Raw genomic sequence first — 17,000 nt, 5'->3', positions numbered from 1 at the left:
AGCGTATTGATTTTAGTGTAAAGGTCCATTCCGAGCTTGGATTTTGGTAGCAAGGAAATGTCATCTTTATTGAATAAAGGCTATATTTAAAATATTTTTGTTTATGTAAACAGTACAGTTTTGTTTCTAGATTGCTTTGAAAGCAATATTTAACATCGTACAACTTGTTACAATTATAGTGTACATGTGCATTTTTAATTGAGAGACCCCAGAACACAGTCTAAAATGACATCATTTTAACTATTCTGCTTACCTTATGCCAGAGGTCCCCACACTGTGGGGCATATCCCCCCTGGGGTGTATGGAACAACTTTAAGGGGGACGCGGCTGGGGCCCAGGTCAGCCTCCATGGGGGTGCGGGAGTGGGGTGGGAGCGCCATCCAGCTCTGCTCCTGGCCCGACGCCTGGGATCCTGGCTGCCAGCCCCCATACCTCTGTCCACATTCACAGCCCCAACCCCAAGTCATGGCCCTTCTCCTGGCCCCAGTTTGAGCGGGGAGTTTGGACGGGAGTAAGTGGCGGGCGCGAGGTAAAAAGTTTGAGGACCACTGCCTTATGGCGTGTTTTATTTAGACCCTCCTTGTTTATAGTGTCACCTGAAAGTGAGAACAGGTATTCTCATTGCACAGTTGTAGCCGGTGTTGCAAGATACTTATGTGCCAGATGTGCTAAAGATTCATATGTCCCTTCAGAAGCAGTGCATACCGACGCATGTTCATTTTCAGTATCTGAGTCAGATGCCACCAGCAGAAGGTTGATTTTCTTTTTTGGTGGTTCGGGTTCTGTAGTTTCTGCATTGGACTGTTGCTCTTTTAAGACTTCTGAAAGCATTCTCCACACCTCATCCCTCTCAGATTTTTGAAGGCACTTCAGATTCTTAAATCTGTAGCTATCTTTAGAAATGTCACATTGGTACCTTCTTTGCATTTTGTGAAATCTGCAGTGAAAGTGTTCTTAAAATGAGGAACATGTGCTGGGTCATCATCCGAGACTGCTATAACATGAAATATATGGTAGAATGCAGGTAAAACAGGGAACATACAATTCTCTCCCAAAGAGTTCAGTCACAAATTTAATTAACACATTTTTTTTGACAAGTGTCATGAGCATGGAAGCATGTCCTCTGGAATGATGGTCGAAGCATGAGGGGGCATACGAATATTTAGCATATCTGGCACATAAATACCTTGCAGTGCTGGCTACAAATGTGCCATGCAAATACCTGTTCTCGCTTTCTGGTGACGTAAATAGGAAGAAGGAAGCATTATCTCCTGTAAATGTAAACAAATTTGTTTGTCTTAGCGATTGACTGAACAAGAAGTAGGACAGAGTGTACTTGTAGGCTCTGAACATTTACATTGTTTTGTTTTTGAGTGCAGTTATGTAACAAACAAACAAAATCTAGATTTGTAAGTTGCACTTTCATGACAGAGAGTGCACTACAGTATTTGTGTGAGGTGAATTGAAAAATACTATTTATTTTGTTTTTACAGTGCAAATATTTGTAATAAAAAATAATATACACTTTGATTTCAATTACAACACACTGTACAATATATATGAAAATGTAGAAAAATATCCAAAATATTTAATAAATTTCAATTGGTATTCTATTATTTAACAGTGCAATTAAAACTGCAATTAATGGCGATTAATTTTTTTGAGTTAATTGTGTGAACTAACTGCAATTAATTGACAGCCCTAGTTAAAATCCAAATTAAAATTTGAAAAGGGAGAATATGAAAATGTAGATATGAGCAAGGCTTTTAGCACTGCATACCTTGTTAGTCATTGCTGCATTCTTATTTGATCAGTTATTTTCTGTAATAATGTCAGTTGAACTCTTTCAAAAGAAGCTGTATTCAGTAACACATTAGTGTCAAATAGTATGTGTACGATACTGAAGTTGGACATGTGAGACTTGCATAGAGTTATGTGAACCCATCTAAAGGTTCACTTTCTACTTTGAATCAGAAGAGCAGGTGGTAGCTTTCCCAGATATATGATTTTCTGGATACTACTAGACCTCGTGCAGTGTTATAGTTTTTGAGAAGTCTCTGGTCTTTTGTACTTTAAGTAGTTTGAGAGCATCAATAATAATAATTACAGTATCTTAGACTGCATTATGTGTTGAGCTGCAGCACTCTAGTGGCGAGTTTGGGAATACCGTTATACAGTCTGATACTTCTGATGTCTGTTCCCTGGGCTGAGAGAACAAATGTAAAAACAGAATATTTTTGTTTTGTTTTGGAACTAACTACATTTGAAGAAGCAAAAATTGCATCACTTAGATCGATCCTGTAAATAGATTTGGGTCACCATTTTTAGCTTCATAATTATCAGAATAATTATGGACTAAGTGACTGAGTTTGTATAGTTTTTGAAGCGCTTGGTTGGGATGCATTTAGTGTACAGTGTAAAATAACTGAAGCTTAAATGTATGTTTTATATATTAAAAAAGAAAAAAAGAGAGAGAGAGAGTATTAGGGTAGCTACCTCATGCACCTGGTCAATGTCTGACACAGTACACCATTAAATTGCAAGTTTAGGCGTATCGGTTAATAAGATTGACTTACCTAGAAATCTGCAGAAGTACAGACATTTCAATAAGTAAGATTTGTAATGTTCAAGCAAATTATCGCATCAAGCAGATATCTGTATACTAATGGATTCTGTACTCTTGCCCTTTAAAGTCAAGAAGAAGAAAGCGAAGATGAGGAGGATACTCAGAGTTCTAAATCAGAAGAGCAGCATATGTACTCCAATCCCATCAAAGAAGAAATGCCTGAATCCAAGTCATCAGTCAAGTACTCTGAAATGAGTGAAGAAAAGCGTGCCAAACTCAGAGAGATTGAGGTCAGTGTGTTTAAAAAAAAATAAAAATAAAATAAATTGATTTATACCAAAAATATAGTTTTTATATTTTGAATTAAATAACTCTAGTCCTGCAGTATGGATTTTCCTAAGTTCATTCTATTTTATAGAAGAGTTATATGTACTTAGGAATATCCACCCACAAAAATGCATCGAAGAACGAAAAATGTGGGCATGAAGGGTCGCATGTGAAGTACAGCCCTATTCTTCAGTTCTGTTGTTTTGCTTTCCTTCCACTCCACCATCTGCCTCAGTTTGCTCCTTGAGCCTCCTTTCCCCTCTTCTGGCAAGTAGGTGTGACTTTTGGGCTATTCAGGGACTGTCAGGTCCCTTTGTGGCCCTTTCTCTAATTTTCCTGCCTCAAAGTTTCTTCTCTTTCCAGTTTTTCTTTCTATCTATTACCGCAGATAGAACAAGTGCTAGAAGTTACTGCTCCAAGTACCAGGGCCACAAAGCAAGGGAGACAGAGACCACCTAGGCAGGTGGGGAATTTAACCAATGATCTTAGTTCGGCATGTAGAATTGCTCCTTCTCCGTTCCTCCTCCAAGCAGAGTTGCAAGAATATTTGCTGAACTTGGGGTACACAGATTCTCTCCAGCCCCTCTCCTTGCACACACCTGTAAGTGGCTGATTGGCTGAAGAGCTAAGTGGGAGTGGAACTAAAGGTCCTTACTCAGCATGGGCTCAATCAGCAATGGGGGGCTTTTTGTTGTAGGTGCAATACAAAAATGCAAGGCTTAAAGCTGCACCATTCTCTCCAACTTTTATTCAGTTTAAAACCCTGTGAATTGGGCTGTGATACTTGAAAACCTGAGATCTTTACTGCACTCAGACAATAAATAAAAATGAGACTACTAGGCTGTTAAGCCATGTATTGTAGATTCAGCATCTTGTGGAGACAAAACATTATTTATGTTTTGGTTAATGTATTGTATGTGGCATTGCAACTGCCTACCCAACCATCACTACCAAAGCACTATTGTTATGTAAACCAGTATATAAATATACTCCCACAGTACCTTTAAAAGACATGAAGAAATAATATTTTGAGCATGCCAATTCTTAGTTTTTCCAAATGTGCTTTGATACACTGTTTAACAGCTCAGATTATTAAAATTAACAGGCCATAATTGAGCATTGTGCCCTGCAGGAGTTTGAAAATTTACCTGGTAAGAAGCAGTTTTGATTGATGAAATCTGAATAATTTGAAAATTTAAATAGAATTTATTTCTGATTCTGCTCTTGGTGGCAATAATCTTGCAAAAAAACCCAACAACAACCCCTCGCCCACACACACACATTATGCTAGTATAGTTAAAGTTCATTTGTAAGCTAGCTTCCAATTTGCAGTAATAATTGTTATAATACTGGTTTGTTGTAAAACTCTGTTCAGTGTGGGTATTTGTAATGTACCAAACACCCTTGTGAATGTTGAAGCAAACTGGATGTTGGTTTACTATCTCACGTACTACTAATGTTAACATCATATCTTCAGCACTGGTGCAATTTCAGCTAGCAAATGCATTTAAAATTTTTTTTAAAATGATCTCTCGCTGTTTGTTCTTGGTGCTAGGTATATTGCCATTTGAATTTCAGACTTCTGGGGTCCTCAAAAATCTTCATTTTTAGTTTTCAAAGCATCTCAAGAATTATGTAGTAAAACTTAGATTTTGAACTTTCTGCTTCAGGTCACCGCTGATAGAAAACAGTTGAAATTTGCAGAAGTATATTAAGGCATATTACCATACTTTCCCCCCCCCTCACTCTCAGAAATGAACTTTGTAGCCTGACATGAAAATAGTCTTCACTAAAAATCCCCTCAAAACAATGATGTTTCTAAGCAGTTGTGCAATCACTTTTCTGGACTCTGCCTTTTGGCCCCCATTATGGACCCTTGTTTCTTTCAAGACGTCCCTTGTTTAGTTTAGCCCCATATTTAAGTTTTTCTCTCTGAATGAATCCTCAAGCTGTTGAATTGTTAAGTCTGGTGCTTTAAGAAGCATCTTATATCTTCTCTATTTTAAACAAAATATTTTATGTTACTGGTGCTGGCCTGATGTGGCTTGATGCTGGTTACAGTTTTGGGATGTTCCTCAAGCTACAATAGAATCTCAAAGTTTTGAACAGTAGAGTTACAAACTGACCAGTCAACCACATAACTCATTTGGAACTGGAAGTCCGCAATCGGGCAGTAGCGGAGACAAAAAACAAATATAGTACCGTGTAAAACATAAACTACTAAAAAAAAAAAAAAAAAGGCAAAGCAGCATTTTTCTTCTGCATAGTAAAATTTCAAAGCTGTATTCAATCAATGTTCAGTTGTAAACTTTGAAAGAATAACCATAAGGGTCTGTTGAGCATTACAAACACTTCAGAGTTGTGAACAACTTTCATGCCTGAGGTGTTCGTAACTCTGAGGTTCTGCTGTACTTGCAATCATGATTGGATTTTTGTTCTGGGGCAGAAAAGGGGAACAATCCTTAGAGAAGCAGGAAATGTATACCTTATAAGCCTGCTTTTGCGAGGATGTCTGTCTGATAGGACTCTTTCCGCCACCTACCTTTTCTCAGAGTGTATTGGGGTACCTTTTTTAAGGATTTATTGCTCTACCTTTCTTTAAGGTACTGTTTTTTCAGTCTTTTTTTATTTTTATGATTGGCTTACTTTCTTTGGGGAGCCTTTGCTTTCCACTCAGTAGCATTCCATGAGTAGCCCTTAGAATACATAGTGGCTTTTGTCCCAAGACCAGTACAACCGGTAATCCAAAACCTTAAATTTGGCATTCTGCCTATCTGATACTGGGGAACATAAAACAGGAGTAAGAATCCTGCCAGAATATCTGCAGAGAAGTGTTTAGAAGGTATTTCCTCCATATGCAATATGGCTGAGTTATTTTGCTCTAGGAACACTTAACTTTCCATTTTCTGACTCTTAACTCATGCTGGCACCTTAAAGACTAGCAGGTTTATTTGGGCATAAGCTTTCATGGGTAAAACACCACTTCTTCAGAGGCATCTTTTACCCACGAAAGCTTATGCCCAAATAAACCTGGTAGTCTTTAAGGTGCTACCAGACTCCTTGTTGTTTTTGTGGATACAGACTAACACGGCTACCCCGATACTTAACTCATGTTAACATTTCTTTGCTTTAATAAATAATTTTTTTTGAAAAAGGTGGCTTTTTGAGGAAAAATAAGTGGGTGACTTTAAAATCTAAGTGGACTGTATAGTCAGCAACAAATGTTTTAAAAGTACTGGAAGATATAATGTAAATACTGCACAAATCAGTAATGAAACAGGTGAATAAAAGCAGGAAGCATATAGCATAGTTAGTTGGAAGAGAGCTTAATGATTCAGTGCTGCTTATACGCAGAAACTGAATAGTGTTAAATTAAGGCTTTAGAAAAAGATGAGAAGTTGGAGTAAAGTTTTATGGTTTGAATCAGTTTGATGGAAAGTTTAATGTGCAGAGACAAAAATGAAGTTCCTCACAGGAAAAATCCCAAAGACTCCCTGGCTACTACTGAGACTCATGGTGGAGGTACCATCACAGTAAGGACAACATTACTAATAGCAGAGCTAGTGAGCTAAATGTCACTACTGTAATGGGCAGTGTTTGAAAGAATATTTACATCATTAAAATAATCCCTCTTGAAAGTGAATTAGTTTACCAAAAAATCCCAGAAAAAAAGAATAATTTTGGCTTGAGTATCACAAACACTTCATTTTGGTCAGGTAGAATTTGGGGTTAAATGAAAAAAGACAATTTCTAAGAAAACCTGCAAATGAAAGGTTAAAATGGTATGGTAAGACACCCATAGTAAACTTTCATTTGCAAGAAATATATTGGCAGTGTTCCGAGAGAGATTTTAGGCTATAGCAGAATCAAAAGATGGACGCTAATTGAGTAGAATAACTGTAAACAAATCTCAGTCTTCATTTAGTTCTTAAGTGTGTAAATGGTTGCATGAGACTAAGGTCAAATACACAATTTCACCATTTTGATGTTGGTGTCCTTTCATATGTTACACTTGTACATTTAATACTGAGAAAACAAAATACACAAATAATTCATTTCAACCAAGTTTCATTTTCAGCTAAATTGTCTGTCTAATTGTCTGTTGGATAACTAAGTCCAATAAAAATATATTTGAAATGGTGGTTATTAATTTTGCAGCTTAAGGTGATGAAATTTCAAGATGAGTTGGAGTCTGGAAAAAGACCCAAGAAACCAGGCCAGAGTTTTCAGGAACAGGTTGAACACTATAGAGACAAACTTCTTCAGAGGGTAAGAAATGTTCTTTATATATTGATTACTGATTCTAGATTTCAGATGTAGTGTTGCACTAAGGTAATGTATTAACAAATGCATTTAGTTGATATTCCACTATATTGTTAAATTAAGTGTTTCAATCCAAGTGCTTTCTCCAGAATGGATATATTTTGACAAGTAAAAAGGTATATCTCATATTTCTCAGTTCATCATGATTTGGTTCCTTGCCATCAGAATGTGTTGAGAAGAAAACATGCAACAGTTAAAGCTCTCTAACAGTAAATTTATTTTGGGGAAAAAATAATGCATAGAAAAAGTGCTGCCGAAAATAGCTTGTAGCAAATGAGTCAAGAAGTTTGAGAGTCGCTTATGGACCTTATTGAGTATATAAAACAAGGTAGACTGGCTTGAGTGGAAACAAATCTTCAGTTTACACTTAAAGGTGTTTTCCAGATTTTTGACTGTTCTGTTGGTAAATTGATAAAAACTTCATTTTGTGAAATGCTTTCAAATAGCGAGAGAGAGAATGGCATTCAGGACACACATTACTCAAAACACTTCTAGTTTCCCTACACCTCAGTTTGTTCTAGCTAGCTCCAGCTTAGTGCTTATACCCCAGAATGAATCATTCTGCAACATTACCACTACCATTAGTCCTCTGTGGCTTCCAGAGTCAGCTCAGAAGAGCCCTCTGAAAGTGGTATCTTACAGAACTTTTTAAAATATATCCAAAACAATATAAAAATTGAACTTCTCAAAATCATGGCATGTAAATGAGAAACTCAAGTTAAAAGTGTTTTTCTGGTCTGATTCCACAGTTTGAGTTCTAGTAATGGTGGTTGTCAGGCTGTCTGGGGTGGCTCACGAGCGTAAATACCAACTTCAGGGCAGACTGTGAGGAAGCAGCGCACAGACCCCAAACAGGGTGCAAGTCCTATACTTAGAGTTCATACTTGATTGAAGCGCTATAACAGGCTTTACATGGTGTCGCAGACGGTCCCCTTGGATACCCAGTCTATCTTGCTACTCAGGCAAGCTTACACCAAAAATCACAATAATATTCGGTTTACTCCCAGTTCCAAAGGACCAGTAACTTACCCCAGGTCAGCTGCATCCTAGATCTTTCACCAAAGACAACACTTGTAGCCAATCCTATTCATAAATCTTTAGTCAGTTTATAAACTAAGAAAAGTAATGAGAGTTATTTACAAATTTAATGCAAGTAAACACACACACAAGTCTTAGGTTCCAAAAAGTAATAGAAGCTGCTGTAGTTTGCAAGCTCTGTTGGCATGTCTACACAACAAGAAGACACCTGCAGCTGGCGTGTGCCAGTAGGCTCGGGCTGCGGGGCTGTTTGATAGCATACATCTGGGCTCAGACTGGAGCCTGGGCTCTAAGACCCTGTGAGGTGGGAGGGTCCCAGAGCTTGGGCTTTAGCCTTAGCCCAGAAATCTGCACAGCAATGAAATAGCCCTGCAGCCCAAGCCCTGCAAGCCAGAGCCAGCTGGCATGGGCTAGCTAGTTGCTGTGTAGACATACTCTGTATGTGCTTTAGGGCTAACTCAGGCCAAGCCCTAGGGAACTCTTGCTTATGCTTGCAAATCTTCTCACCTCAGATTTCAAGCGGCATAGAGTTACTGTTCCTTTTTCCAGGGGTTTTTATTCCCTTCCCCCAGAATTCAAGCTGATGGGATGAGTCCACCTGCATGTCTCCTCTTTTTGGTGTGGTTGGGTGGGTGTGGTGGGGGAAGCACAATGGCTCATTTGGTTTCAGTGGGCCTTCTTGGTGGGCAGGACCTAACACCTTCTGTAAGAAACTAGCATTTCTACATTAATTAATACCCCTTTCCTGTTTGATGACTTACACAATTACAGAGGTTTACAATGCATAAAACAGGGCACAGATATTGTAAGGAAGATTAACACATGTGGCATCCTACAAGCATTCCATAAAGACTAAACACATTATTATAACTCTAATACCTATTTTAAAAGTACTAACACACAGGTGAAACAGACTGGTTTTCAGCTATGCATTTTTCCGTGTTCAGTGGGGCCTTGGCATGAGCTGGCACCTGGTCTGCCAGCATCACTCATGGTATTACAGAATTATTGCTTCTGGCATGTCGCAGCAAAGCTTGGAACTACCCATACAATTTATCGGAAGCTAAACATAAATGAAGTAATTTGTGTTGAGTACTTCTCTGACTCTTTTCCTTTGGGGCATTCAGCACACAAATGTAAGGGTAACTCACTTAAAAATAGATTTGCAGGTCACCTTTAGGAAAGAGACCTGTCAAAGTCCAGAATGGTGATCTACGGAGGAAATGTACACATCTGGAGAATGACAGCAGCTGTTGGTGCTTATTGGTTTCAAACACAAACTTCTGTTTTAAATGTAGCTGACATTTAAAGAGGTTTTTTTTTTTTTTTTACTGTGTCTTAGCTATAATTGGAGAGAGGAGTGGTGGTTATCTTGAGTAGCAAGGGTGATGTATGTAGTAAAATGGAGTCATTTAAAAAAATAAAATCACAGTCAAGATAACCGTGTCAGATGCTGTGTGTTCTGCAATGGCTTGATCTTGATTGGTGTTCATTCTAGCAGTTTGTAAGCATAGATTTCTGTCATTAGCTGGCTTTGTTCTTTTTTTAAAATTTTCATTAAATTATAAATATGTAAATAAAATGTAAAAAAATATATAAAGTATAAATCTTAAATATGGCAATTATAACTGATGTTATTTACAATACTGGCATCAAGAGAATGCAATTTTTCTCTATTTTGGTGAATAATTCTTTTCTTTGGGTTTGCTGCAAAATAAACCTAGCAGTTCTGCCAAAGAGTGGTGCATAAATGGCTGATTTGCAGTTAGTGCATTAAGCTTTGAGATGGTTGCCCTTTTCTGCCTATTTAATTTACAGTAAATGAGCATTTCAAGGGTAAAATTGCCTCATAGTATGGCAGTCAGTTTGAAAAAATAGCAATGTTTAGCTATTTAACAGCTTCATTGTTGCTAAATGTTCCAGATCTGTCCAGCTGAAACTAGTCTGCTGTACTACCAAATGTGCCAAGTAGCCCATTAACAATCCATTGACTTCAGTAGCATGGTAGTGTGTAATTGTACTACAGCAGGTGTAGTGGACTAACAATCCAAGGTTAATGCTTTAACTGTAACTATTTCATATTTAAAAGATGTGACATTAGAAATAATATAGTTGTCCTGGGATTTACTGTAATGTAGAACATAATCTTTCTGAGATATCTAAGCATTTGTATTATAATGCAAATAATCTCAAAAGTCAGTCCATTTGAATTCCTGGGCTGCTTTATCAGCATCTATAATTATGGTGCTGCCATGCAGCACTTAGTGTTATCTCAGTGTCTGGAGTGCTTTATCCTCCTTTCATGCTATAGTGTATAGTAGAATTTTCCTAACTATAGAGGGAGTTTTGAAATAACAAAAATGTAGACATTATGTTGAAGCCCGTATTTTATCTTGTTTCAGTACCTGTGCTCAAACTCACTAACTGTATAGTCCTGTCTCCTGTAATCGGGGGAGGGGAGGGGTCGAAATCCAGCTGGCAAAATTAAACTAAACGTGTTCAGCCATCAACCTGTATTGTCTCCTTTCTAATTTTATTGTTGGTGCATGTGATAATATACACTGTTACAGGGAGCAGTGGGGACTGGTACAGTACTTTTGATTTCATTTTTCTATAACATTGGATAAACAGTCATAAGGTAGTCTATAGTTTCATTCTCAAGACAGGGACCAGAATGTATATATTTAAGTAGATAGAGGTACCCTCTTATTCCTGAAAATGGAAATTTAGAAAATGTAGGTGTTAAGATGATGTTTAAATTTTCTGAAACCTATCAGGAAAAGTAAATGTAAGATTTGTGGGTTGGTATAACCATTATTTTCTCCAGATTCAGATGTTGATCCTGTCCCTCCAAATTTGTAACCCAGTAGTGGATACACTGGATACCTTTCTCTGTATCATAGAACAAATCTTACCTAATCTGAAATTCTCAGTTGTTTTTAATAACTCAGGAAAAAGAAAAGGAGCTGGAAAGAGAACGAGAGAGAGACAAGAAAGACAAGGAAAAATCTGAATCCAGATCCAAAGACAAGAAAGAAAAAGAAGAATGTACACCAACAAGAAAAGAGAGGTTCAGCTTTTATTTTGTCCCAGAGCACATGAAAACCATTTAATAGCTTTGTAATATTAGACTTCAAATTAAATTGTATTTGTGGTTCTTGCCGTAATAAAGGAATTCAGCTATTTAAAATTTAATCGAATTGTAGGACAGTAAAACACAGGATTCTGAGTTTAACAGATCTTGTATTCTAATCTGCCCAAACCACTCCTCAAGTAATTTTCTGAACCTTTTGTTTCAGTCAATGCACCTGGAAAAGTGGGTAAAAACAGGACTTCTATGAAAACAATGAACTGTGTTTAACTATTATTTTAGGAATAAATTAACTGTGAAATAACTTTTTGGTCTGAAAACTGGACCTAAAACTAAATTATTTGGAAAAGTAAATTGTTCACATCTAAATATTCTTCACCTCACTACGACAGTATAAACAATTTAAATTGTACAGTCGCTTTTAGTCTGTGTGCTGGCCATCTCCTAATGTATGTGTTTAGCTGGAGTCTTGGCACTGCCTCAGTAAGCATAGCTTTATTTGTAACTTGGGTTGCTTTTTCAAGAACTTGTAGCAATATTGTATTTAATTGCAACTTTGTTACTAATCCATAAACGGATCAGTCATAGGTTGTAGTTTGTGAACCGGATAAAAAGTCTGACCAAGTACTGAACTATTTGGAAGCTGTGATTTTAAAAAAAAGTTAGCACTATGCTATTTTTAAGGAATGAATGAATGAAACTGCATATTAAATTGACAAAGAATCTAGACAAAAGGAGGTGATTCCTTTACGTAGGGATGGGTGTGTGTGTGTGTGTGTGTGTGTAAATTATTATTTTTTTGGTTCTTTTACAAAGGAAAAGACGACACAGTACATCACCCAGTCCATCTCGCAGCAGTGGCAGTAGACGAGCAAAATCCCCATCACCAAAATCGGAGCGCTCAGAGCGATCTGAAAGATCCCACAAAGAGAGCTCACGTTCCAGGTCATCTCACAAAGATTCTCCTAGAGATGTCAGTAAAAAAGCCAAAAGGTAAGCGAGGCATCTCTTCTGGAAATCTACCCGAAATTATACAAGGCAGCAGTACTAATAAACCACATGATTCAAGGTCCTTCCTTTGCCTAATGCCAAACTACAATAATAATCCCCCAGTTCTGGGATTGACAACAGAGTTGCACACACCACCACAGTATTAACAATTATTCATTATCTTTCATGTCATGTTTGAGAAATGCAACTTAAGCGAAGATTCTCACTGATGAGAGCCCTGGTGTAGACTCAAGTTTTTGGTGGTTTATGGAAGACATTTTAGCAGTGTAGTGAAGAAAACCCTGTTGTCTTGCCTTGTCTACACTAGGGTTTCCAATGTTGGAGAATTACTTCCTAAATTCCTGACTCTAGATATAGCATAACACCAAAATACTGGTCTCTGGCTTTATGCTATGCATGAGCTCAGATATATTTCTCATTAATATTTTGTGTGGTTTGTATTATTCTGTTTGCATTCCAAAACTCAAGATTGCTCTGAAAGTCTAGATTGCTATACTCATGCATTTTGTTGCAGTCATGTTACTGAAGTTTCAGCTTCTACTATTAGTGACTCAGCAGAGAAGAGAAAAATTGTTCTTGTGCATTATATTTGTGATGTTTCTTCTTCAAGCAAAAGTATGTAAGCACCTCCTCGTAGACAAAGTTAGCAATTATATTAAACCAGAAAGTTGTTTTGGGATAGTTTTATATCTTTCTACAGAGTTCATGCAATGGTCATATAGCCTGATGAGGCATGAAATCAATTTAGATTAGATGAGATTAATCATGTGCATTAAGAGTGGACCAGATGGTGCCATAGGTTTATTCATTATCCATTTGTCTGTAGATTCCTGGGTTCAGTCACAACCCATGAACATGTTTGGTTAGAGTGCTAGATATTTTCCAGATATTAACAACACGAATTAATATAATCGCATGGAATAGAAATGAGCAATGTTGGAATAAGTTGGTGTTAACGCAAAGGCGAAGGTGCATTTGCAGAACCATGTAGGAAAGCTTGTACATTATTTGCCTGCTTTAAGTGACACTGATTGGTGCTGTTTTTCTCATACTTTCTGAGCACTGAAACCGAGTCAGTGCACATACCACAGGGGGAGAAATTGTACATGCTAACTGATGTTCCTAGATAACAAATCAGTAATTTCTGTTTACAAATGACATACAGTAGAACCCCCTTTATCCAAACCTCCATTTATTCATCTCTCCATATTAACCACCAGCACACACACACAGGAATATGGTTTCAGAGTAGCAGCCGTGTTAGTCTGTATTCGCAAAAAAGAAAAGGAGTACTTGTGGCACCTTAGAGACTAACAAATTTATTTGAGCATAAGTGAGCTGTAGCTCACGAAAGCTTATGCTCAAATAAATTTGTTAGTCTCTAAGGTGCCACAAGTACTCCTTTTCTTTTTTACAGGAATATGGGAAATGGATGCTTCAGCCTCGGGCAGTGGGGCTGGGGCTGTCAGCCTGAGCTCTGCCTGGTGGGGCTGAAGCATTTAACTTAGCTGGGCCCAGTGTAGTGTGGGGCCCTCGGTAATTGCAACAAAAAGGTTGAGAAACACTGTTGTAGACAGTCCCTATAATGTTCAGGGTTAAAGAGTAAAGAGTGTAAAAATGATCAATACCTGTACAACTTGTTAAAAACTCATGTTGGTTTTCTTGTTAATAAATGAACAAAACATTGTTTGCAACAACTAGGGGTTTGTATATTCTCTTAAGTAGATAAGCAGGGGAAGGGCATGTTTTAATGCTTTTCTGGGAGGGGTCAGCTAATTTAAAAGCAACTCCACATCTTAAAATGATGATTACCCATTTTCCTCATTATCCGAATTTTTGATTATCCGATCTGGTCCTGGTCCCAATTAGATCGGCTAAATGGAGTTCCCCTGTATTTTATTCTAAAGTAGATCAGAGGAAAGGGCCATATAGCCGCAGAAAAAAAGCAAAGGAATTATCTATCAGTATGTAAACAAACTTTATTTTTCAGATCACCATCTGGCTCAAGGACACCCAAAAGATCAAGAAGGTCACGATCCAGGTCCCCTAAAAAGTCAGGGAAAAAATCCAGGTCACAGTCCCGTTCTCCACACAGATCTCACAAGAAGTCAAAGAAAAGCAAACACTGACAAAATGTTCATATTTTTTATGATGGTGTCACTTACTGGAAATGCGGTTTTGTTTTTGTGCCTGAACAGTCTGTTTAAAAAACAAAAAAATCAAACAAAAAAGCATTCCTGAATTTTTTGTGAATGCATGTGTATACTCATGAGTAACTGCATCTGTAGACCTGTCATTGTTTTATATTGTACAAAATATCTTCATTGTGACTATTTCCCCAAATGAAACATTTTTTGTGTTTAGAGATTTCATCAGAAATGTGTGTATCTGATCTGCTGGCGGTAGTGATATTTTTGTTTTAGAATGTTGTGACATAGCAAAAATAACACAAATGTTTCCCCCTTTTTGTAGCTTTGACAATTTGAATTAGATTTCAAATAAAATCTGAACAGAAATTTAAAATGTGGTTTTCTTGCCCCACTTATGATACAGATCTTTAAAGGCATTCATAGTTTGTTTGGAAGTACTGTGTATTTCAGACATACTATGCTGTTTAAAAGCTTTCTTCAATGGAGTATACAACATGAACGGCTGTGGTCCTTTTTTGTTAGTTTGATTCTCAAAATAAAAGCACCTTTGAATCCAGCTGATGGATATAATTTCCCATTGTGATGCTTAATGTAGGAGCATTTGACCAGTTTGGTGCCTACAGTTGGGCACACTTAAAATTTCTGATGTACTAGAGATGTTACCAGTTCTGGTGGTATTTCTCTATTTTAAGTATGGGGAATATCTCTGAAATCAAAATGAATTTTAAGTGTAGGGGTACTATGTGCAATGATGCATCTATAAGCCACATTAGTGGCATGCCTTGGGAACAATGAAAGGAAAAAAAGGCCAAAGGCTGAATGATTTTCCTCAAGAAATATAGTTACAATGATTACAACATATAGTACATTCTGATTTGTTTTTCTAAAGTGGATTTTTATTCCAAAAGCAGAGCTTTTACATTACATGTTTTTATTGACTATATTTCCCAATTGTGAAAACTGTTCAAAATAGATTAGAAGAAATTAAACTTTTATTAACTTGTTTTTTTATTTAATCATATGTTTGAACCAAACAACTGTAACTTTTTCTTCATTTTAGATTTTCACCTCCTTTACTCTGCTCTTTAGGCCGCACTGTAACTTTAAATCTCTTCAGCTTGGTCTGCAACACTTAACTTTCTTTTTTTATGGAAGAAAAAAAAATCAGGAGGGTTCAGTGTTAATACTTGGAGGTGTGGGTGGATTGTAATAAAAATTTAAAATAAAAAAGGGACCTGGCCTCCTGTGAACTGTTTCTGAAAGGCAAAGCTGTGCTCATCACATCCATGGAGTGCTAGATGACCTATTATTATGCTGGCATACTTGTGGCTTTTAAAGTCTGAACTTTAAAAGAGGGGGAAAAATTGTAGTCTACTTGTATGTCAGCTTAAGATGCTGAAGACGGTTGCAAATACAGATCTAAAATACCTTTATTAAAACCTTTATATTTGGCCCCTTAATCTTTCCTCCTCTCTTCCAGTTAGTCTTTGAGTTAGTGATAATTAAACTAATGTAAAGGTGATTGTTAGAGGTAAAGCATTATTGAAGCTTGTCCTGACAGTCTAGGAACTGAAGGAGACATTCTAGACCCTTAAATATAAAGAGAATACATGTGTGCTGTGAAGGCTTTCTTGGCATGAGTTTTCAATGGATGCATTACTCACAAGAAGTGAATACACAGTCATGTTTTAGTTTTTGTAAAATGGAGTAAACAATTGTAGAAATGTTTGAGTTCATTTTTAAAATATTTTTCTTATCCTTTTGCCTATAAAGCCAGACAGGCTTAGTACTAAGAATTCAACTATACAGGCCTTGGAATGAAATAATTATATTATTTTTTAAAATGATCTCAAATAGCTTCTATTTCAATACTTTGATTTCAAAATATATAGGGCCAGAAGCAAATACGATACATGAGTTGAAGGGGATAGTCCTAGTTCTTCAGTGAGAGAGTGCTCCTATTTTAGGTCAAATAAAAACAAAAGTAGCAGAGTGCAATTGATTCAGATAAATGCAGTTTATCACATGAACATCATACCGACATCTACAGTATGTAGTGTGGACGTTATGTTTGGGGAGGGAGGAATGTCCATTGTTATAAAGAAAAAAAAAAAAAAAAGAAAAAAAAAAAGAAAAACCATATGTAAAGCCTACCATACAAGAGGTGGGAATTCAAAATTATTATAACATTACAATCAGTTATTAGGCAAGTTCCAAGTCAAGTAGTTATAGACCTATAATAGCATGGCTAACTGCACTGCTGTATTTTATAACAGCTTTTATTAGCACCTTTAATCCATAAATACTTTTATTGCCATTCTCTTCTATTTTGTTCTGTTTGCTCATTTTTCTGGCTTTGGAAAAGCTGTTTAATAATACATTTTCAAGAGCTATTAAGAATCTGTAAACTTGATACCAATTCCTATTTTATTGTTGAAAAGAACACCTTTTGTCTTCCTTGTACATCATTTTGTTTATAGCTTGCCTTGTCTGG

At 36.9% G+C, this 17,000-nt stretch overlaps 1 protein-coding gene across 12 annotated transcripts in view; it reads left to right on the top strand.

Annotated features, from left to right (window-relative positions):
* Positions 1-14,879, top strand: part of LOC119860945 (U2 snRNP associated SURP domain containing) — a 75,120-nt gene extending 60,241 nt beyond the window's left edge. For 6 of the 12 annotated variants that reach the window (XM_043492866.1, XM_043492864.1, XM_043492867.1 and 3 more), the window contains 5 exons: positions 2,694-2,856; positions 7,052-7,162; positions 11,188-11,324; positions 12,162-12,338; positions 14,347-14,879. In XM_043492866.1, the coding sequence (XP_043348801.1) occupies positions 2,694-2,856; positions 7,052-7,162; positions 11,188-11,324; positions 12,162-12,338; positions 14,347-14,485 (727 nt within the window). In that variant the 3' untranslated portion in view covers positions 14,486-14,879. Of the gene's footprint in view, positions 1-2,693; positions 2,857-7,051; positions 7,163-11,187; positions 11,325-12,161; positions 12,340-14,346 lie in introns of those variants that run through there. The other 6 variants (XM_038415158.2, XM_038415156.2, XM_038415159.2 and 3 more) reach the window with 2 other exon arrangements.
* Positions 14,880-17,000: the final 2,121 nt, after the last annotated feature.

This window comes from Dermochelys coriacea, chromosome 9 (assembly GCF_009764565.3).
Source record: "Dermochelys coriacea isolate rDerCor1 chromosome 9, rDerCor1.pri.v4, whole genome shotgun sequence".
In the NCBI taxonomy this organism is placed as follows: Eukaryota; Metazoa; Chordata; order Testudines; family Dermochelyidae; genus Dermochelys; species Dermochelys coriacea.
The sequence above is the reverse complement of the archived record's forward strand: the minus strand, read 5'-3'. Positions and strand labels throughout refer to the sequence as shown.